General features: G+C 32.5%; 1 protein-coding gene and 1 long non-coding RNA gene across 2 annotated transcripts; one reads left to right on the forward strand and one right to left on the reverse strand.

Moving 5' to 3' along the window:
* Window positions 1–1,623: 1,623 nt before the first annotated feature.
* LOC148603430 (uncharacterized) lies at window positions 1,624–2,525 on the reverse strand. The gene is made up of 2 exons (XR_015916804.1): window positions 2,229–2,525; window positions 1,624–1,837 (listed from the first exon to the last, which is right to left on the reverse strand). It is a non-coding gene; the product is annotated as an uncharacterized LOC148603430 (long non-coding RNA).
* Window positions 2,526–3,246: 721 nt separating this feature from the next.
* On the forward strand, window positions 3,247–23,466 carry LOC148603431 (late secretory pathway protein AVL9 homolog). The gene is made up of 15 exons (XM_088552096.1): window positions 3,247–3,447; window positions 5,143–5,263; window positions 6,229–6,314; window positions 8,858–8,929; window positions 9,202–9,358; window positions 11,068–11,147; window positions 12,257–12,326; window positions 13,391–14,661; window positions 15,593–15,727; window positions 16,229–16,367; window positions 16,777–16,857; window positions 17,174–17,288; window positions 18,949–19,002; window positions 19,405–19,493; window positions 20,384–23,466. Exons 1-15 carry the CDS (start codon window positions 3,367–3,369, stop codon window positions 20,479–20,481), a joined length of 2,649 nt encoding a protein of 882 aa, XP_088408222.1. The 5' UTR covers window positions 3,247–3,366; the 3' UTR covers window positions 20,482–23,466.
* Window positions 23,467–23,747: the final 281 nt, after the last annotated feature.

Below are 23,747 nucleotides of genomic sequence, written 5' to 3' on the forward strand. Positions count from 1 at the left end.
TCTCCATATGCATGTTACTGCGAGATTAGTTTCAGTAAATCTTTATCCGCATTCAAACGGTCCTATTTTTTTTTATTGTTTTGTCTCTCCCTTTCGTTTTATTTATCTTTTTAGTGTGTGTTACAAATGTATGGTTGTAAACTTTTTTTTATAAGAGTTTGGTATTGAAGTCGTCGTCTAATATACATGTACAATACCTGATTGATAGGGGTTTTTAACTACCTTGAATACCAATACAGGCCTCTCACGGTCGGTGTTAGTGGGTTAGTAGAACCAACTGGTGTTGGTGGCGGAGCCTAGCCTTCGGGATACCTGACAGAAGAACTCGGTCAGAGTATGTCCTACTAGCGGCTGGGCTGTTGAGTTGACGCGAATCCGGGTTGTTTCGCCCTTATTCCGGTTCGCATCTGAGTGGTTTCGCCCTGGTTTTTGTATATCAAAATAAAATAGTGAATTTAAGGATTTAGCGACCTCAGATGCTTTATTAATAAAAGAAATGCATGTCAGTATCCATATCAAAAAATATTCTTGATTTTTTCTTTGAATTTATTCACTATAATTATTCTATGTCTTGTGAAAAAGCATGTAAGCCTATGCAATTTGTGTGTAAATAAACTAAGTCAAATGTAAAACTGCACAACCAATTACTATCTACCAAATAATGCAAGACTAGAAATGTAAGCATGTCCTGCTCTGGGGGTGGAATGGGGTACATCTGGTGTGTTACATGCTAGGGTTGTCAGGCTATAATACGGAAAACCTGACCGCAAACCATAGTGGTGCACCGTGTTGGGAAGGATGCCACGTTCCTCGCACGTTAAAGAACCCTACTGTGGTATTCTCCCGGAGTAGGAACCATAGGGCTCCGCCACAGGAGGCTAAATTGCCCGACCCTACCCATCTCTCCCTATTTCCAGTGGCAATCAAAATTTGTCGACCCCATTGTCCTTGTGTCCTTCCATCATCATTTCATGTTCATTTTATCAGCAATTTCATGTTCATTGTCTAAATATAGCTGAAATATTGCTGCTCGGACGTTAAACCCCAACAAACAAACAAACAAACAATATAAACTGTTGCTGAAGTCTTTCCTAGTTTTCTTCGAATGTATAGCAGCATTATATATATATACTTGCTGTCTTCAGTTGGACTAGTACTTGGTAATTAATTGCATACAAATGACAAAACAAAAGCTTTGATTTATTTATTTATTAAGTATATTTATCAATATGTATTATACAACATAAATCAGGCAAATGCATCAGATAAGCATGATAAAACAGATTATAATCAAAATAAAGTTTTAATGAATAAAAACATAAGAAAAAAATAACAACAATAACAATTGCCTTGTCACGTTAGCCAACATAAAATTCATAAAAAATGAAAACGGATATGCTGTTTACCAGCTGACACCACGTGGAGGTGTGACTAGGACCTTGGGAATAGAACCGTTTGTCAACCATTGTTTTTCTTGTTTTTTTAATGCAGCTATTTACATACATATATATATGAACATAGTCAACACTTAGCACTAGAACAACAAAACACTGCAGTTAAATGTCACATTTATAAGCACTACATAATCATAATATTAATGTTAGTCTTTCAGAGAATCATTGATCAGCTGGTGCAGCAGGGGGAGCATTGTCGGATGGTCCATATAATCTGACGACACACTTCAGGAAGTGGGTGGTCGTAATCTGGCGGTCCATATACTGGTCCCAGCAGGTTCTTCTCCTCCAACTTGGTGTACTTGGGGTTGTTGTCCCTCTCTAGGTCGTCGGCAGCAACGGCGATGTATACCAGCTGGGCTGTTTAAGCCTGTTGTGTCACCCTGAAATATGGTAGAAATGATTATATTACGTGCATAAGAATGAACATTTTAATTTATACTTTTTTATATATATATATATACACACAAATGCTTTAGTTTTGTCAACAATCATGAACAATTATACCACATTAACTTTATTTTTACAATGTATCATGAAGCATCAAATATATATTTTATATGCACTGTCAACTGTTGCTGTTCTTGGATCAACAAAACGTTTTGTGATTATTTTTGTATTATGATGACTCAACTTCAAGAACTTTTTCTCTAACCAAGTTTTAGTTAGGGACAAAATAAGATGAAATTATATGTTGGGCCATACAATAGCTCTGCTTTATATACTCATGTTTTAATTATTACTGTAATTGAAGAATACTACAATAAGACATACCTTCCACATCATTATTCGTTCTAACTGAACGTCTGTAGATGGACCAGTCTTCTGGGTGAAAGTTGGCATGCTGGAACCACTGTCTGTCGATGTAGTTCACCAAGGCTTGGAGCTCTGGAGTGTTGGCACGGTTTTTCAACGCTGTGAATGTCTCTCTGATGTGGGCGGCGGGGAGAAACGGTAACGCCATCAGCTGTCTCATGTAGTTGTATATGGCCTGTCTACGTCTGAAAGTTGTTACCAAACCCTGCTCATGGATGTTGCGCCAAACAGCTTGCGTCCAATGGAACACACACCCCTTGATGATGGCACCAGGAAATACACGGCGTATACCCAACCAAGCAGCTGAATATTAATAAGATATGCAATTAAGAAAACAAACTAAAAATTGGCTTAAAAGACAAGAACTGCAATAAAAAACAAATGAGATAACAAATCCACGTTCTTTTGTATACTCTTGAACCAACTGATTTTTACATAAATATATGTAGTATATATGACTAACAGAATTTGTTGCATTGGAATTAGATTATAGTTGTATACATGTATCCAAGTCTTTTCTTTGCAAGTCTTGAAGATCCGGTTCTGCATTAAGGGATCTGCAAGAAAATTAAAACAAAGTAAAATCTAAAATGAATAAAGATTTCACAAGAAAAAAGAGATACATGGACAATTTAAAAATTTTAACTAATACTAAAACATGAAACATGATGAAATATTTACAAATTTTTATATAAACGCACGTGTCCTATGGTTCTTCTGTCTCATCTGCTACTCTGTGGCATACTCCCAGACCCCACATGGGTCCGAGAGCGTTTCCCCATTCTAACGTCCATAATATCTGATATTATACTGTGTGTATTATAAATGGGTTGATTTGTTTTGTTTTTATTTACGCGTCCCTATAAAACTGATAAAAAATTATGACCGTTATTGTTTATGCCAAGGTAGAATATAATTTGTGGTCTCTAGTGAAAATTTATTAACGAGAATTTTATCGAATCAAAATTTGTTTAACAAAATTGGGTCGGCTAAAAATGTAGCCGGAAGTGACAAGAAATTTCGTCCCATTTCTAGACCGTTTCAGACTCAAAATGATTTGTGTTGCTGATCTCTGACGTAAATCGATATCTTGAGAATGAATGAGTCAAAGCACAGTCACGACTCACCTGTTTTGCATGTTCTTGTAATCGGGTTTCATCACAAAAAGGGTTGTCAGGTGAAATTTTTATGTAGCTCGTATACAATTTTGCAAATTACATTTGACGATTTGTTTGAAAGCAACACTGAGGCTGTCTGAAATGCTCAGAAGAAACAAGAGCATTGGGCCATGGTCTCGTTCACTTACATGTAATACCACATCTTGATTAAATAATGTCACTCTATTGCTACATCATTCTGACCCCAACCAATATATCAGTATCCTAATAAAAAAGATTAATGTTGCAGGGTTAGAGGAAATTTGGACAGGATGTGGAAAAAAATCACAATGCATGAGCATTACTCATTACATAGTCTGAGATTGCTCTTATGTCCAGCAGCTGATTTGCCAGACAAGCTGGGGCTGTTGAACTTAGAGCGTGCCTTATATAAAAAGCACAGGAATTTGAGCACCAATATTGATGTGAGCTTTAAGACCGAAATTCACTACTACTGGCTCTTGAAAAGTTTAAACTGTGTTTTTCTGCAGTAATTGATGGTATGAAAAAGAAAATTAAAAATAAAACAAATATCTTGAACTGCATAAAGTTTAAGATCATGGAGTCAGATAGTCTGAATTTCCTCTGACCCAGGAACCTTGTTCATTTTCATTTGGATATTGATATGTCAGGTTAGGTCAGAATGATGTCCTGTTCAAGAAGTTGGAGATTCAGCTGTACTGCAGATTACTGCCCTTCAACCACTTCTAACGAGTTTCAAGTTGAAATTTTGCATGTCATACCTACCTATAGTATAGTTTGATTATGGAATCATTTTCCTTTTGAAAGTCAGAGCAATCTCAGATTACTCATAACATATCCACTGAGCTATTTCTGATTTTCTTTACTAGTTTGCATAATGGGGTAGGGTTAAGCACTGAATATGACAGAGATGTAAAGTTTGTGATAGCGAATATATTCTCTGTGCAGAAGATTGCTCGTTAAACAAGTCCCTGTGACATACCATGATTGAGATTTAAATTCTGAGAATGATTCATTTTTAATGATCTTCATAATCTTGGGGCCATTTTTTAATATTCATTGTTAAAATTATGATTCAAATGAGATATTTTCATCAGGAATATGGTAAAAAGTACATGGGGAGTAGTAATTTCTGTTTTTCATCAAAAATCTGGTAAAGACCAGAGCAATTTTTACCCTACCATCTCCGATAGCTCATGGTCTGTTCAAAAACATGTCTTTTGAACCCATGTAACACAAAATCTGTCTGTCGTACAAATGTAACACAATACATGTCTGTTGAACACATGTAACACAAATTCTGTCCAATCCCAGGACTTAAGTTCATCAGGGTGTTGACCATTTTCATGCAGAATTTTTTTTACTAATGAATGGTATGTGCATGTAGTGTATACATTGTATTAGATCCATTATTTCCATGTTACATTTTCCTATTGTTGGACTTGTCGATTTGGAGCATGTTAATAATGAAAGTATCTGTATTGTGTCAGATTTCACGAATTCTTCTTCAGGGTTGTCTGGTTTGTCATTTATGACAATTCATAGAGCAAGAATCAAGATTCAACATGAGCATACACATTGTATCATGAAAGATTCCTGTTTAGTATTGAATACAAGATTGGTTGCGGTGTAACAATGCCATTAACTGATGATCTGGTTCCAATGTTCTTTCCAGGGCAACATGGCAGCCCTTCAAGGCTTGCAGTACAAAATGTATTGTTTTTTTTTTCCAGGTGGAGTATTCCTACCCACCTTTGATTGATGGGAACCCAGTAGACAGTAACCAAATTCCTGAGGAATGGAAACATTTGCCTTCACTTGGTATACCTGATGGCGCCCATAACTTTACTAAAGGTCAAGTTCAGACACTGTATTCTTAATTGTATAGTTTTTCCTGTAATAATATATTCTAAAATTAGTAATTGGTACTGAGATTGTCTTGATTGATTGTTCCTTTTTTGAAACAATGAAACTGCAGTCTTTATGAAGGTTTGTCGGACCATCGGATATCACCGGTAAAAATGTGACAGGGCCGGTAAAAAAATCCGGAATGCCAGACTTTAATCTGGAAACTTTCCGATATTAGTCATTCTTAATTCAGGTCAAAATGGATGGTAAAACTTGGTTCGGTCCTGAAAATGGTATGTTATCACAGGACCGAAGGTCTTGAAAAAAAATGAACCTTTGGAAAGGCTGTGAAAGTTGTACACATATTTGCTTAAACCATTAATTTACTCAAAGAATGTTTCAATGTTACATTTAAATAATTGTCCTTTTCAACCTTTTGTTGGCATTGTGCTTTGTTACCGTTAAACATATATGTTGTATAATTAAACATCATTTATATAATTGTAAGAGACGTTGTTTGCAGTATTAACTAAAGAGGCGTGGCCATAAATGAACAACTCTGTAAACAAACTGAGGAAACACCAACTTACATAGATGGATAAAATGAACTGAAAAATGAAACTGAAGAAGGCCTGTGGCTGAAATATTTGTTTCAAAAAGTTAAAATAAGACAACTAGATAAATTCAAATGCTTATTTGAAAGATGTCCAAAGAAAAGGTAATTTTTTCCATGTGGCATCAGCTGTTATGTATTATTAATGTCCATTATAGTAATCATCTGTCTATCATTTACTCATTGTGAGTGTGCACTAGAATCTTAATCTTTGCTGCATATGTTGGTCAAAGCTCACCAGGTCAAATACATGCACATACAAGGTAAAGGGATGCAACTCTTTGCATTGTCCTTGTATTTTAAGTTGCATTAGCTATGCCTACTGTTGATTGAATTCTGTTCTTATTTATAATTGTAGACACAATATTTTTCCATTTACCATCAAGAGTAGAAAAGAATGAAACAGTGTATGGAGTAGCCTGTTACAGACAGATAGATGCTAAGGTATAAATTGAGTGTTCTGACAGTGAACTCATATAAGATATCCTTTTCTATTAGTACAAGTCTGTCATGGAAAATACTGTTGACATTTCAATTTTACTTAGAATTCTGTCAAGTGTACCAAGTATTTGTGGTTTAGAAAAATGATTGGCCTTTTCATAGTGTTATAAATCCATTTCACATTTACTTTTTAACTTATTTGTCCACAGCAAAATTTAGTATACCACATTAATTGATGTACGTACTTCTGTTCTTCTGTCACTGAACAACAAACAGTTTATTTTGGTTTTATCTTTCAGGACCAAATACATTATGTCACTGGTCCATGTCTGGAAATTCCCTACTATTTCTAAACTCTACATGAAAATATAGTTCAAATGTAATTCATTTCGTATCCTTCAGTACCTCTTTTATAACCAGTAAATTATGCCATATTTGTTACAAAAATTACAAAATTATGCCATATTTTGTACAAAAATTAGAAAATTATGCCATATTTTGTACAAAAATGACAAAATTATGCCATATTTTGTATAAAAATAACAAAATTATGCCATATTTGTTACAAAAATTACAAAATTATGCCATATTTTGTACAAAAATTACCAAATTATGCCATATTTTTACCAAAAGTGAAAAATTATGCCATATTCAGCTCAGTAATGGTCTAGTCTATTATTAGAGACATAAATAGATGTGTATTATATATCTCCGCTATTATTTATGCAAAATAAAATTAAGATATAGTCATCAAATCAACAGAAAATTTGTGAGACTTTTTTTTGGTCTTGTAGATGTTTAGTATTAAAATTAATTAAGGGAATTTAGTTCTTGCAGTAATGTATTAAAAAAAAACATTAAATGTGTTAAGCATTTTACCTGTGACACAGTTATCGGTCAATATCTTCATCCTCTAATTAATGTTAAATTGTTTCATGATCATAAAAATGAGAAGTGATTTTAATCAAGTAAACTTGGCAGTGAAATTCAAATTGATAAAAGTGTCTAATTTTGGAAAATCTTATGTTCATCAAAGAAATTTTTTTTATTAAGCTGAAATCAGTTTTATTTAAATTTAATTACAGTGTAGGGTAAATGCTCAGTTAAAATAGTTGTAAAATGTAAATGATAATAAACTTTTGGACAGATTTAAAAATTTGGGAAAAAGGTGAAATGGAAAAATTAAATTTTGTAAATGTGTGTGAAGTTGGATAATGTTTAGCTAATGATTACAGTTTATACTTCAAAAATCTGTAGTAAAGATGGACATTCAATTACTACATATTAGGAGAAAATAGTTCTAAGTAATATGAAAAATGCTATGTATGATCACAGTTTTAATTTACGTCATGTATTCTTTGATATTTTGTTCATGCTAAAATTTTCACAAGAATCAAAAACCTCCAGTGCTTAACAGCACTTTGAGTATAAGTGACAGTGTAAATACTCTATTGTCATAGAATGCTTCATGTCCAAATTCATCATATACTATAGGGTAACATTCAAATTAGCTGTTTTACAATGTATTAAGTGAATCATACTACAGTTATATACACATATTTATTTATGGCTCTGTAGTATTAAACATTCTACTAACTTTTTTTTGTTTTTTTTTTTGAAAACCTCGCATACTACTGGACTGATATGAATTTTTGGGAAATATAACTGTAAACCGAAATAAAACTTAAAATAATTGTGAAATGGATTACAATGGTGGTAAAAAACAATATTCTAATTATTGTGATTAATCGATTATCAAATTAATAATTGATTTGTAGCAACACAGGCCTTAAGGAAGTAGGCATTGGGTAAGGGACATAACTCTTTAAATCCATGATATGTTTGTATCATATTCATTTTCACCAAAACCTGTCAAGCTTTCCTTTGAAACAGAATGAAATCAGTCCAAGTTACTTTGATGCTTACATAAGATTGATGTAAAAAGGTGAATACAAACGTTTGAATGATTTGTAAGTGTTGTTTCCCTTACCGTAGGTCTACCACCTTAACATCACTATTTTTTTGTTATTTTTCCTTCCTGAAAATAGCTTTATTAGTACACCATGAGAATTTGTGTGCAGCATCTTTATTAGTACACCATGAGAATGTGTGTGTAGTATCTTTATTAGTACACCATGGGAATGTGTGTGTAGCATCTTTATTAGTACACCATGGGAATGTGTGCATAGCATCTTTATTAGTACACCATGGGAATATGTGCTTAGCATCTTTATAAGTACACCATGGGAATGTGTGTGTAGCATCTTTATTAGTACACCATGAGAGTGTGTGTGTAGCATCTTTATTAGTACACCATGAGAATGTGTCTGTAGCGTCTTTATTAGTACACCATGAGAATGTGTGTGTAGTATCTTTATTAACAGTTTGATCTTATTCAGTTAAATGTTCTCAGATATATAATTTTTGTTATAATATTTTTTTTTCAATTTATATAAAGTTTGCTATGTTATGAGTTACGTATGGTATTCTATATAATTATGATTTTGGTCAACATTGTTTTGAGGCGTGTTATTTTATTTTATAAGGATTTGGTCAACAAGTCATCAGATGTCACCAGAAGCACAGTGCAGAAAAGTGTCTGTGTTCTGAGTAGATTGGTATGTATACAGGCTACATGCAATAAAACTACACCAACTTTTCATTAAGTTCAGAAGCAGTCTTTATAATTATCAGACAGGTGGTGATTTATGCATGCCAGACACCCACCATATTGGATTGTTTACCCCATTGAAAACTAATTCATGTAAGATTCACAAAAAATATGATGTGAAGACAATCAATGAACACTTGATTGATTTTGTTAAAGCATCTACTTGTAACTGTATACATTAGATTTGTCAGATCAATGGTTTTACATTCTACATTACAGCCTCTGTTTGGACTGATACAAACCAAGCTGGAACTGATCACTCATGCTTACTTTGATGAGAAAGATTTCAGTCAAGTTAAACTATTAGAGGACACATACAAAAACTTGACAATCTCCTTAACAGATGGTATGAAGGAAGCATCCAGTATGCTGTTAGGTAATAACTCATTTTATAACCTAATTTGTTTGTAAAATTCTTCTTTTTTTATGCTGTGACCACTATATATCTTCTGCTTTACAGGGGTTTTGGGTATATAATGATCTGTCCTTCTCTTGGTCCTTTCTCATTTCTAATCTGCTGTTTTTCTCAAATTGCAGAATGGAATTTAATGATACGTTCACACACTGCCATTGTGCACCTCCCATTGTGTTTTTCCATTTGAATGATTTTTGGGGTTTTCTGTTGCAAAACATGGACTTTGTCATTGGTTGACCAGTGGGGGACCATCTTCTAATTGCTGAATGGAATTCAATGAAACTTTTACACTTTCTTTATCACATAATGCCATTGTGCACCTTTTCCATGTGAATGAGCTTTTGGGGTCTAGGGAGGGGAGTAGGAGTATTGTAATTCTACTTTTTTTGTTGACCGCCACAACTTTGAATGAGACACAGAAATACTGCTGTCCAGTTGTCCATTACACCTACAGACATCTCGAAAACTGCCGGTTCGATGGTCCTGACTAGTACTATTTGGGAAGGTCAAATAAAAATTCTACGATTGTGTCAAGCCAAATGTCTGGTTAATTACTTATTCCTAAGGTCCAACAATATACTGTTTAATTCCGCTTTTTAACAATAATGGTTTTAGAAGTTTTTAAAGTCAGAAATTACTCATTCAGTACAACAGAGGTGACAAGAACCACTTCTAAGGTATCTTCTGCTTCTTTCCAATGACTATACGTAACAACCATCATGATTTGTCACAGATATTTTCTTTAATCAATCATCAACTTCGATAGTTTAAACAGGTGTGACCTTCTTTAAGGTTAGTAAATATGTTGTTTCTCCAGTATGGCATGCGATCCAAGTTAACACAAACAAATTTGACCAGCTGATTTTTTTTTGTCTGACAATAATTTCCCATTTTTGGGTCAAATGTCTGGTATTGTGACAACTACTTTCAAGATATCTGACACAAGAATACTGCTCAACTGATTTGTTCAAATTTTATAGGATTGTTAGTCGCCATATGAAGTTTTGTGATGCAGTTTTAATTGGACAAATTTTACAGGAGTTGTAGGACTTTTGTGCTTCAATTTTTTGGGGGCGGAGGGGGACATATGGCTATGAGTTGCTTGTTGTAATTATGACATGTATATTATGTTGTGGAGGTTTTGTTAATACATTAACATGTATTACTTGTTTTCTTTTATAGTGGGGCTATACTGAATTTACCTTTTCCTTGAATTTGTCTGTTCACACTTTTGTAACAGAATTTCTGTCTTCTTCTCTTTTTGATGCATAGCTTCAGCATGGTGACTTTTATCTTGTTACCCCTTCAAACCTTGCTCATCAGTGGAATTCTATGTGTATTATGTACAATAAATGTACAAACTTTAGTGAAATCAAGGGCAAGCATGATTCATTCAATATTTAAGTCTTGGAAGACACTTAGTGAAAAAACAAACAGCATATTGTATCATTACACAAATACGCATTATAATTCTATAAAATTTTGCAAGATAACCCATGTGTGTTGTAGGGTTGTCTTAGTCTTCTTTTCTATAAAAGAACACACAGTTGTCATTTGTCAGTGTTCCAAAAGAGTGTTTAGTAAACATATTTTAAGCTTCAACAAAACAATTTAGACATGTGTCTCATTTTAAATGTTTAATGCTTCAATTCTTTGTTCTTTACATTTAGGAATGTCTGTTAGAGATGTAGTCCAGGAGTTTAAACATAAAATTGTGCTGCTATTTAAACTGATCTTATTAGAAAGAAGGGTAGGTGTTATAACTAATTTTGATGATTGAAATTGTCATCCGATTTTTGAGATTATAATATTGTTAGCAAATTCTTGCTCTCATAATTTCAGTAATTTACATTTTGTAAATGATTTGCAATGCCAGCTTCATACGAGATCAAAATATATCTCTTAAATATCATACATACTTGTTCTACGTGTGTTTTTTTATTCAGACACAGGGACTCTGAGACGTTGTATAATATTGATTTGTTGTGACATGCATCATTAATTTGATCCTCTATCCTACATAATAACACCTAGATGAACTGTCCCGTACTACCGTACTATCGTGTACTAAGTTAAAGCTCTAGATTAATCCTATGAGGAGGAATGACCCGGCCAGCGAAAGCTATATTTTTATATAGCCTAGCTGGCCGAGTGGTCTTGGGTGTTTGACTTAGTGCAGGCGGTGTTGCCATAGATGTCACAGCGGTTCGAGTTCGAGTCCCACAGAGGGAAATGACCAAAAATTTGCTTTGCAAATTTGATAATTCTAACATTGTTGGGAATATGTATGGGTACCCTGATAATGTTTATGACCTATATTATCATTGCCAGTTGTTTAATCTGGTTCCTAATCTGGTCCCCTGGTCAGTATCATGAGCGACCCAAAGATCGCTAAAAACTTGAGAGAAACTTGTGGAACGAAAACAGTATCTGCACTTCCTGGTAACCAATTGTTTTGATTGAGAAGCATATGGGTCATCACGGTTACATAAGAGTAATCATATCAAGGGAACCAAGATTCTACAAGAAGTCACCGGATTTTAGAGCATATAGCATTTGTGTTTTTTTTATATTGAAAGCAAGCCTAAACCAGTGGCATAGAATGTTTGACAATTTGCTACTTTGAAGACTTCAGTCTTAGATTTATCTGTATATGTCAACCTTTTAATCAGATTTACCAATAATTTTGATCTAATTGTCATACTGAAAATTGCATGTAAAAAATGCAATATCCAGTGAATGGGGTTTTCTGTTATGAGGACCGGTAGTTCTACTGTAACTGAGCCAAATATTGATTAAAAGTTGTAAAAACCTCAGTAGTAACTGTATTTGATTGTAAGACTTGTTAATATTTTTCAGGTGCTATTTTGTGGTACACCAGTGGCAGACCTGTGTAATGCCCTCCTGTCTGTGCTGTCACTTTTTCCAGGTAATTCTTATTCCTTGCCCAAAAAACTGCCATGGGGATATTTAACATTACCATTTGTATGTTATTTCATTACATTCCTTTGGACTCTTTAAGTTGCATTCTTTAAATTAATTGGATTACATACCAAATAGTGGGTAATTTTCTGAAGGTGCTAATTAAGCCTACTTTAGCAGTCTCTCAGAGAATGCCAAAATGAATTGTGTGAAATACTATGTCAGAGCTAAGATACTTTCAGTAGTATTATGCATCTGCCAAATTTATTGAAGCCAAAATATATGTATACCTTTTTGCCTCTTAATAGTCAATTTTTACACCTGCCTGTTCATACAGTACTTAGTCCTTACAAAAAACTGACACCCTATTGATATTAAGGAGGTTATATGATGGTGCATTTGTTGCATTGCACCATATCAGTTCCTTTTAGTAGAAATAGGTTATACATGTAGTCTGGCTTCATTTTGTTCTAATATTGTATAAGCAGATTATATTAATAGTTATCAATGTAAAATTTGAACAAGATTCAAAGGTCTCCAAAAGGTCTTCAACAAATGTAAACATGCCTTTTAGGATATTTGCTGCTCTGTTTAAAAATAACGAAGATGTCATAGGGTTGCAGAAACCTTTTAATATCTTTCATGCTAGAACAATATCAATGGAAAAAATATGGGCCAGTGTGCTTGTTTTTTTTTTAATATAAGCATCTGAAACTTTTGGGGAAAAGAATTTCTCTGGATTTTCTAAAGATTTTATCTTGGTGGGTTTTATCTATTTAAAACCCCAAAGAAATAACAAGTATTTCATTGAAACCTATCAAATAACATTTTAAGGTATTTATAATGAAATTATGCAAAGAAAGGTTGGGGTCACTGGGCAAAAAAATATTGATGCTATGAAATGGATAAAACCAGAGGACTCTGAAAATCTGACAAAAATGACTGATCATGAGCAGCAAACATACTTTATAAGTAAGCTCTGAAAGGCACAGGCAACAAAAGTAATCAAATCCATCATAGGAAGGATTTCATATTTTCTAATGGGAGGTATAGTTAACATTTTTATTGTAGGTATGATTGAATTTGGCTTACAAGAAGCAGCGACATGTAATGGACAAAGACTTTTGTCACCAACATTACATGCTGCCAGATACAATAGTAATGACAGTGACGAATACTTAGAAATCCATTACCATGATGACAAACCTGTCTTATCTACAAACATAACTGAGGGTCAACCTCGAAATAAACCTCCTGTAAATAGAAACCTTAGTACAGAACCAGAGTCTCCATCTATGGACAGAGATTGTGAGGCAGATAAGGACTCAGAAACTTCAACCTTGGGTAGTGATTTTGTCAAGGTCGAAAATGAGTTCAAGGAAAACTGTGATACTAAAGCTGAGCAGTCAGCTAGGCAATTTTGTGATAAAATGAATTCTGATAATTGTGATAAACAAAAATCTGAGGATCTTGATATAGGCATTAAAGAAATTAGTGGAACAAGTCCTTTAAATTTTTGTCATGGGATTTCTATTGGTAATCATAATTTTGGTGAAACAAAACTAACTAGTCATAAAACGGGTTCTCAAGAGAAATCCAGTCCGGAAACACAACCTAAAACCCCAACTTCTGCTGATTCAACGCTTTCAGATCCATTTTCAGACATGAAATCTTTTACCCAAATTGAGGCTGTACAAACTGGGGAGACAATTCCAAATAACAGTTCTGTGATAAACATTGAAGATCTTGCAGAAAAATGTGAAGATTTTGATGAAAATGAAAAGTCATCAACATTAGAACTGTCTTTAAATTTAGAGGATTTGAAAAGGAGTGTAAGTATAGAGGACATTGATTCACCTGAGAGCATTCAAAATATTGACAAGGAGGATTGTTTTTCTTGGGAGCAAGACTCACTTTTACTAACTATTGACCCACAACTTGACTCAAGTGGGGACCACACAGACAGCATGAGGGTAATCAGGTCTACTAAACCTACCAATGACAATGTTCAAGTTGAAAAAGAGGATAGTGTTCAAAATGAGGCTCAAGCTCTATCAGATGAAAAAACAGGTGAAATCCAAGATCATGGCTCGTCACAAACTAGTGGAGAGAGCAGTCCTACAAAAAATGACGAAAAAGATAGCCCAGGGAAAAGGACTGCAGCTTTGAAAAATAGACTGAGTTCTGCTTTTGGGGGTCTTAATGTGAAAGAAATAATCAGGAATAGACGAAATAACTATAACAACAATAAGATGATACCAATGCAGGATTTAAAAGATGTTCCCGTGGAACCCAAATTATACCAGGATAACTGTGGATTCCCATTAATGACATTTACCAAGGTTTGTATTACTTAGTTGTATATTGGTGATAACATCTATTGAATATTTTTTTTATGTTTATTTAACTGGTTTAACCCCACTGCAAATTTCATTGTTCTGTCCACAGTGGGGCAATGTTGGTCATTAATGTGTCTTTGTGTGGTTTTGTAACTTTTCAGTTTAATTTTGAGGAATTTTCATTACATTTACTATTGTCTGTTATATTGGATTTTTTTACTTTTGTTCTTGATGCCTTTCAGAGCTTGCTTAAAGATGTGTTTTACACTTGATGAAGCCTTTTTGTAATCTTTGTAAGGTACTATTTACTATTTTGGGAATAGGTTATACAACATTGCATGTGTTTCATTTCATGAGATCCATTCTTTTTTTTCATTGCATTCATTTGATGTAACCCACCCAAAACCTGTAAAAATGAATTTAATTAATTCAAGAAGATGTACATGTAAAACCCAGAATTACTTGTATATGAAAAGACAAATATCAGTTGATTGATTGATCGTTGAATAACGTCTTTTTGCTGATATTGCTGTATTTTGGGATGAGAATATTTGATCAACTGAACATACTCTGCTTTGTACTAGTCTGAGAAGCTGAGCCTTATCATTATTGTGTTAGCTCACAGATACAACAACCAATAGGTAGGCATGTCACCTCAGTCAGACATATTTATCTAACTTTGAGCAAGCCAGTTGTCATTCTTTCTCCTATGTGCCAGGTGCTTGATGGAGAAGTAGTGACTACCAGTTATAAAGTCATGTGTGTGTTCAGTAAGGGATTGAAGTCCCCCATAAAAAGGCTTAAAACAATTAATAAATACAAACATTTAGAGGCCAAAAATCATTTAAAAATGAGATCTTACCATTGTATTTTGTTTTTATTTTTCTAACTGGTTGATGTCTTTTAATATCATTTATTTTGTTTTTCTTTGCAGGGATATATATGTCATCCATACCTGTCACTACAATACTATGATCTACTGAATGATGTGAATGTAAGGGGCTTTGTGATTGGTGCTACTAACATCCTCTTTAGACAGAAGCGCCACCTTACAGATGTTGTGATAGAGGTTTAAAAAATAATAACATGAAATATCATGATTTTTAGAAATTTATTCTTATGTTGCTTGTTTTAAAAGATAATTCATGTAGTTTTCTAAATGAAATTAAGATGCCTATGTTTTCAAATCTTTATAAATGCTAAATGTATAGTATTGTATAAACAGGTAAAAGAACCAATATTTAGTTTAAGGTATGAATAGATTAAAATAATACTGATACACATACAATGTACATACCATTGTTACTTTTATGAGGTACTGTACTTTGGTTTCTATAAGTACAAATATTCCTATTGTGAAGATGGTGAAACTTTTTTACCATCTGGACTTTTTATTTACAATATATTTTGCAATCCATCAAAAAAGGCTATTAAGGTTTTAGAATGCACCATTGCACAAAATTTTACACCAACTTAAAAAATGAAGACTTTGCCAATCATGCCATTTTTATGGAGTCTGATTTCATATGAATGTAAAGTAAGTCATCTCTTTTTTGTGTATTTGCACTAGGTGCCTGACGGTAAGATAGAATTCCATGACCGAGAGTTACAAAAGTTACTGAATCTAACAACAGCTGATCTTAGATTTGCAGATATACTGGTAAAAGCTGTTGTTGGGGATGAGGAGGAGTCACCATTTGAAACTACAGGTACACACATATATGTGTGGATAGAAAACCTGGAAAAGTCAGGTCAAAATTATTACTGGTACTAAAGTAAGCAAGATTGCACATGATAATGTTAATGATATCTTGTGTTTTATTGATATTTTCATTTTTATGGCCAATGCCAAACTTTTTGTCGGCATTTTCTATCTTTATTAATAACATTGCAGTAGCCGTCAGTGATTGCAATTAACATTTTGAGAATGGGTCATGTCCTTTTTGATTTCCATCTGAATCCTGGCCCTTGACTTCACTTTCTAATTCAATCTGAGTTTTAATTGTCCATTCTGAAACATTCTTTGTGATTTTTTTTATTGTAATGTGATTTATACTCCTGGAATATGATAAACTGGGCCTCTTCAATCTCAATCACTAAGTCAGTAATTTGTTGTAGGTTGGGAAGGAGGAGATGAGTGGTTAAGAGCCCAATTTAGACTATATCTACAGTCTTTACTGGTTACCTGTAAAGGAGAAGGTAAAATAGTTCACTAACAAATGGGAGGAATTTTAAGAAAACAGCTATATGAAATCATTATTCCTTGGCACTCTTTAACACTCATATTTTGGTTTTTCATTCTTTCGAATTCATATCTTATAATTATAACAGTCTTAATCATTAAGATAATAATGAAAACATTTTTTGGCATCATTTACAGGTAAGTCATGTCAGAATTTCTTAATTGCTATTTATTTTATCACAATTACATGTATAACCCTGCTAAATTTTTTTCAAAAGTGGAACATTACTGTAATTACTGAATTAAAAAGATTTTTTTGGTGATTAATTTTAGATGTGAAATTACATGAAGATTTTGGACTGCCATTTATCCAGGCCTTTAAGACTACACATTGTTACAGAGTGTGGTCTGGAGATCTACATGATGGTATGGCTGAAATTCCTGTTGGGTAAGTGTTTGAACTAGAAAGACCATAGTGTTCAAAGGAAATAAATGTAGAAATCAGAAACTATACCAAATTACACAGATTAGACTAACAACCTGTAAAACTTTAGTGACAGTTTCTGTAAGAGTCAGGCAGCAGGTAAAATATGGTATGTAAAACCCTCTATTTTTAAAGTGTAATTTAACTATTTGCACCATCAGAATCAAGGAAAAGGTCAAGATTTTTAAAATCAGTTGAAAATTGACTTATAATTTCATTGAAATGCACTGATAATGAACACTTTAAGGGCAGATAGCTCTGTAAAAAAAACTTATTTTATTAACATTCTATTGAAAAATTTCTGAACAAATCCAGTGGTACAGATATCAGATAGTGTTTTTTTTTTCAAATAAATAAATCATCCTTGAGTAAAATTATATTGTCAGATCAATGAGGTTTTGACGTGCATGTTTCTGATTTTTCCCACTTTGCCTGATTCTTACAAATACTTACACTTCATAATAAATTTAATTGATAAGTTAAGTCACACTCAGATGTAGTCAAGATATTCCCATGATAACTTCAGTATTAGAATATCAAAATAAACTATAATTCTGTTTTTCAGTCAGCAAATTATTGCAGTTTTAGGCATTTTAATTAATATTTCGTTTTTAGACTACTTGATTGTTGATGTGTGATATCATTTTCATTTAAAAAATCTGAGGATCTAATGACATCATAATCACTCCCAATGTTTTGACAGATATTTTTATAGTAATTTGTCATGTACAAGAAGTAGAAAAATGATGTGTTAACAAGATCAAAGGAAGAAAGTACAGATTACCAATTAAAAACAATATCAATTAACTGATAGCTCACAGTAGTGCTCTAATAAATAGTGAACAAAACTTATACAGTGAAAAGTAATTGTAATGACCAGGCATACAATTAATTTATGCTTATAGCAACTTTTTTTAAAAAATCAAAGCAAAAGTAATTAAAAACTCATTTCTCTGAGCATCACATGCATTGCTAACAACATACGTCCAGCCAACCAGAATAGTTATCAGATGGGTCTACAGAAATGGGTCATGGTAGTGAACTTTAAGTGAAAGTAGCCTTTAAATTAATTAAAAATTAAAATTTGCAGTTCATAAACAAAGACAAAATTAAAAAAAAATATAAACAGTGTCTTGATCCATTACGCTTATTTTTTTTTTTTAAATGGACAACAGGTTTACCTATCTTATCTCACCCCTATTAGCTGTGCCTAACTCATATTAATTTTAGCTAATTTTCGAATACTTTCCTGATGATCAATAAAAATATGTATTGATTGTGGATCAAAACGTCTCATTAAAGGGTGATATTTTTTGTAACAATTACACTTCTTGTGAGTTAAATATTGTTCATTGTCAGAATGTAAATCATGATAGATTAAGGAGGTAGATCTAGGGTAAGGGACATAACTCTTGAAATCACTGATATGTTTGTATCATATTCAATTTCACCAAAGACTTTCAAGCTTTCCTTTGAAACAGAATGAAATTAGTCCAAGTTACTTTGATGCTTACATTAGTTGTGTCCATAGATCTACCTCCTTAAGGTAAAAACTAGATAAAGCTAATTTTCTATCATCTACTCAGAACAATATCTGTAATTGTTATTTTGTTACATGTTTTAGACACCCCTGTCATGGTAACTTGGGAGTAAATGATATTAGAGTCAGACTTGCACAGTAAGTTAAAGTATCAATCTCATTTATGTTTAAGTAGAGAAACATTTCAGAAATCAGCAGATAACATAAATTGTTTGATCTAAATTTTGGGTCTATGTATTCTTGTATTCATTCATCCATCTGTTCATCTGTTGTGGTGTTTATAACATGGTTCACACCAGTACAGGCCACACTATCGGTCTTGACAGGGCAACATTGAAGGGATGACTAATTTGTCATTTGTGCTTCCAACAAAACTTAATATGTGAAAAAATATATTGAAACTCTTTAATTTTTTTCTATTCTTATCCAATTGTTTTTAAATCAAATTATTAACCACATTTTAACATCCAGGATTTGTGTGTTAAAATACCACCATCTTGTGGGCCTTTGCCGAACATTATTCTATGAATCTATTCTTAGTTCCATGCAGAGTACGGAGAGAGGGAAAAAGATCAATGCAGCAGTTACCCAAACTGGAAAATATGTGGTACAGACTGGAAAAGTTGTGGGTTTGTATTTAATGATTGGATAAAAATTTGATCACCATAAAGGGAGATAATTCAGAGGCTAAAGAACTACTATCTTTATTAATTACCCTGTACGATGAAATGAAGTAAGTTATTTCACAGAATAAGTCTGGTAGAGTAAGATTGGTAAAGATAACAGGTTTTTCTGTCATTCATAATTTGGAGTTAACCAGTGTCCAGACAATAGCTAGAGTGAAAGTGAAAGGATTTCTTTGAAATTATATCAGATGGTGCTGTATCACACAGGAAATCTGTGATCGACTTTAGGGATTGTTATTTAAGCCAGGTAAGAAAAAGGGGCCACAAAGGGAACAGAAACAAGTATTTTTTTCTTATTTCTGGATAATAACTTCAGTGAAAGGGAACAGATCATTTTGAAATTGTACTAAAATGTGCCACATCTCCAAAAGAAAGTTTGGATTAATTTTGAAAGTTTCAACTTGAATCAATTAGGAATAAGTAAATGTTAGTAAATTTTGTTTAGAAAATAACAATATTGACATTTTTATTTATGTAATCTATTACAAAAACTTCTTCCTGTCATAGACAATTGAGAGAAGTGAGCACAAACAAAAAGTTTTTGTCTGTTTCTCCCACTGGATTAGGCCCTGCTTATTCACCTTGTACTTTGCCTAGTTTTATTTGATAAATGAAAAGTATGTGTATAACCTCATGTTCCTGTCAATGGGGAAATTAGGACTGGTAAATTTACTACTGTTGAGGAGATTGTTACAGTAATGAAAAAATGTAAATTTTCATAAAAAAATTACATATCATGCTTTGATAATGTGGGTTGTCTTCACTGCATCAAGTATTTTAAACATTTTCTTTTTATTAGATTTGTTTACGACTTATTTTTTTTTAAATTTCAGGTGGTGCAATAACTCAGGCTAGATCAGCAGTCAGTTCATGGTTCAGCAATTTCACACACGATTGGAAGAAAGAGGAAAAAGAAAAACCAGAATCATAACTTTCTTGAGTTATCTCCCTTTACATTCTGTTGTTAGTGAGCTTATTACTGCTGTGTTGTGATCATGCTTTTTATCAGTTCGTCTTTTGTTAAGAAATTGTTTATATGTATCAATTAGTATTGAGATTTGTTTTTCAGACTAACAGTGAGTTCAAGTTCCAGTTTTAAAAAAAAAGATTTCAGTTGCAAACGTTTATGGTCAAAATCTTTATTTTTCATTCAAAAAAGATTAGGGTCAACTGAAATCTGTAATTCTAAGATCCATGTGTCAACAAAAATTCACAACCTGCAATATGTGTGTCCAATATTTTAAGTTCTATCACAGTATGTTAATCTGTAACTAAGTTTCTTCTACATTTATATGTTGACATTATTGGAGTTAAACCTTATACTACCATTCTCTTTAATCTTCAAATTTAAATTTGTGTAGATTGCTAAGATATTGGAAACATTTTTGTGTATCAGTCTTTTGAAAATGTTATACCCCTTCTCAATGAATGGGTGTACACTGGTATGTTGGAATGTCCTTGTTCATATGTCCATCATTCAGTTTTTCCAAATTTTCTTGTAATTATCTTGACTCCCAGTGAATGAGTTGACTTCAAATTTGGTATGAAGTTTTAATTTTTAAACTTTGCAGAATAAACAATATGCACAAGGAAAATTTATGTTATATTTCAATGAACACAATTTTTATTATTGCCAATTCTTAAAGAAAAGTTATGTCATCACAATAGAAAATAGCATTTTGATGTTATAACTTACAAATCAATTTTACACTCATGACTTTGTGAAATATACTAAGTCAATATGACCTTATCATCCATATTGTGACATTTTTTTTGGTGGAAAGGAATTTGGAAGACCATTGTTGTAAATGATTTTCAATTAGATACAAGTAGTTTTTTTTTTTTTTAGAAATGCATGTTAAGTTTATATTTAATTAATTGTATTTTTGTGTTGTGAATTTAACTCTATTCATATACAAATTTACTTCATTTACTGGTTTCAGTAAATGTGGAAAACCAGAATATTTATTCAAGATTCATTGGAATGCCTTTCTCTTCACACTGAAGAAAAACTACTATTTTTATAGTGAAACAGAAATGGCTGAGTTGGTTGAATTGATTCAAGATTTTGTGGGTTTGGTATACATGTACTTGTACTTGTCTTTGTATCTGCATGACCATATATAAAATGACATGTATTTTGTGGGTCAGAATATATCTATTTATAATGCTTTAAGTAATTATGTAGAAATATTTCTATATTTTGTTCTCTGGCAATCACACTTTAAGGCCACTTTAAATTGATTTCTAGATTTTTGTAATCTTCGTAGTAAAAAAATGGGTTAAAGTAACTTAGCAAGCAGGCAATATTTTCCATCTCTTTTTCTTAAAATTGGAAAAAAAAATGAATGAAATTGCAAGATCAGAAGAGCAAATACAGTAATACCTTCCCTAAGCTGAACCACGTGGATTTTAAAAAAGTGTCTGGTTTAGACAGGTTTTATTTAAGACAGGTTACACTGTTAATTTGAACAGAACTTGGGTGGTATACAGACATACTGTAGTTCAGACAATTTATGCTACATTTACATGACTTGACTATGGGAGCATATGGCGACTTCCATCTTTTCCTATCCATTGATGTTCATTTTGTTCCTTTCCAGGTCTTATTAATTTATTTCTATAAAAATGACTTTTTTTAAAAATTTTATCACTATCAAGTTAATAATTGTATTGCAGATTCACGTTTAGAATGGTTTTTATTGGTAATCTCTACCTTTTGACTTTAATTTTGTTGATAGGTATTTTTTTTTATTCTCTTGTACATGACAAGATATTTAAGGAGGTAGACTTAGGGCAAGGGACATAACTCATGAAATCAGTGATATATTTGTATCACATTCAATTTCACCAAAGCCTCTCAAGCTTTCATTTGAAGCATAATAAAATGAATCCAATTTAATTAAATGCTTACATAAGATTGATGTTAAATGCTGAATACAAACATTCCAATGATTTTTAAGAGTTGTGTACCCTTACCTCCTTAAGGAATGACTGTTATATGTTTTCAGTTTATGAAGAAATAACCTCAATCACATGGTGCACACTAAACAAACTTTTTCAAGTGTGCACAATGGGTATTGAGGTTATTTTGAATAGACTGAAAAATATAACAGGCATTCCTTATAATTCAATTTTAGTATCAAAATTCAATGAGTAAACCATTGAAAAAGGTTGATGACGTAACAGTCATATACAAAATTTTGTCTGTGTGATGATGGACAAAATTTTTTATCCAATCAGAAAGCATGTTACTTCTGAAATATTGGGAGTGATTGAGATGTCATTAGAGTCTTCTTTAGAGTTTTGAATGAAAATGACATCCTGCACCAACAGTTTGTAGTCCCACTACAAGATTGTTTGCTAAAAGGGCATTAAAATCATCATATATGCAAATATAGGATTACCAATAAACAGAAAAATAATTACTTTTAATTTTGATACTGACATTATCAAAAACAAAAGGAATTATTATTCTGTTTATTGGTTTCATGAGCTCATCGAGATATTCCACATGATATTGTGAGTATCAGAATTGAAAGAAGTTATGATTTTATATTTACTGTAAATCAATTTATCGTCTTATTTCAAGATATTAATTTGATTTCATTTCTAACACTATATAATGTGAGTTTTCCATATTGAAGGGACTTATTTCCAACAATATATTTTTGTGATTTTTTCTTGCTTGTGAAAATAAATTGCTCCTTAAAAGTAGTTGGTATACTGTAGTCTCTCTACTTTGTTTTGATATTCTAATTCAGTTCTAACAATGTTGCCATATATGTCTGAAGGGAGTTCTAACACTACTGTTGAAATGTGCAATATCTGCTGTGTTTGTTTTCTTGTTTTCTTGGTTTATTATTTGTATTAATATTTTGCAATTCTACAAATAAACCAGTTGGATTATTTTTCATATGTTGTATTTTTTTCACCTAAGCAGGAAACATTTGTCATTTAGCAACAGTTGAATGTAGCTATCTGAAAGACTTTTGATAAAAGAACCAAGTTACCAGGGTATATAACAGACGATGTGATGACTTATATGGAAGGTGCATCAAAGGACCAGAATTAATTTTGTGATAAAAAGAAAACAAGTTCAGGATTTTTCAAAATATGAAATTTGGATTGACTTGAAAATGACAATCTGGCTGTTTATTATTAATTAGCTAAGAATGGAAACATTGTCAACAAAGA

Source organism: Perna viridis, chromosome 11, assembly GCF_037379345.1.
Source record: "Perna viridis isolate PV_CMFRI_1.1 ecotype Kerala chromosome 11, ASM3737934v1, whole genome shotgun sequence".
Taxonomy (NCBI): domain Eukaryota; kingdom Metazoa; phylum Mollusca; class Bivalvia; order Mytilida; family Mytilidae; genus Perna; species Perna viridis.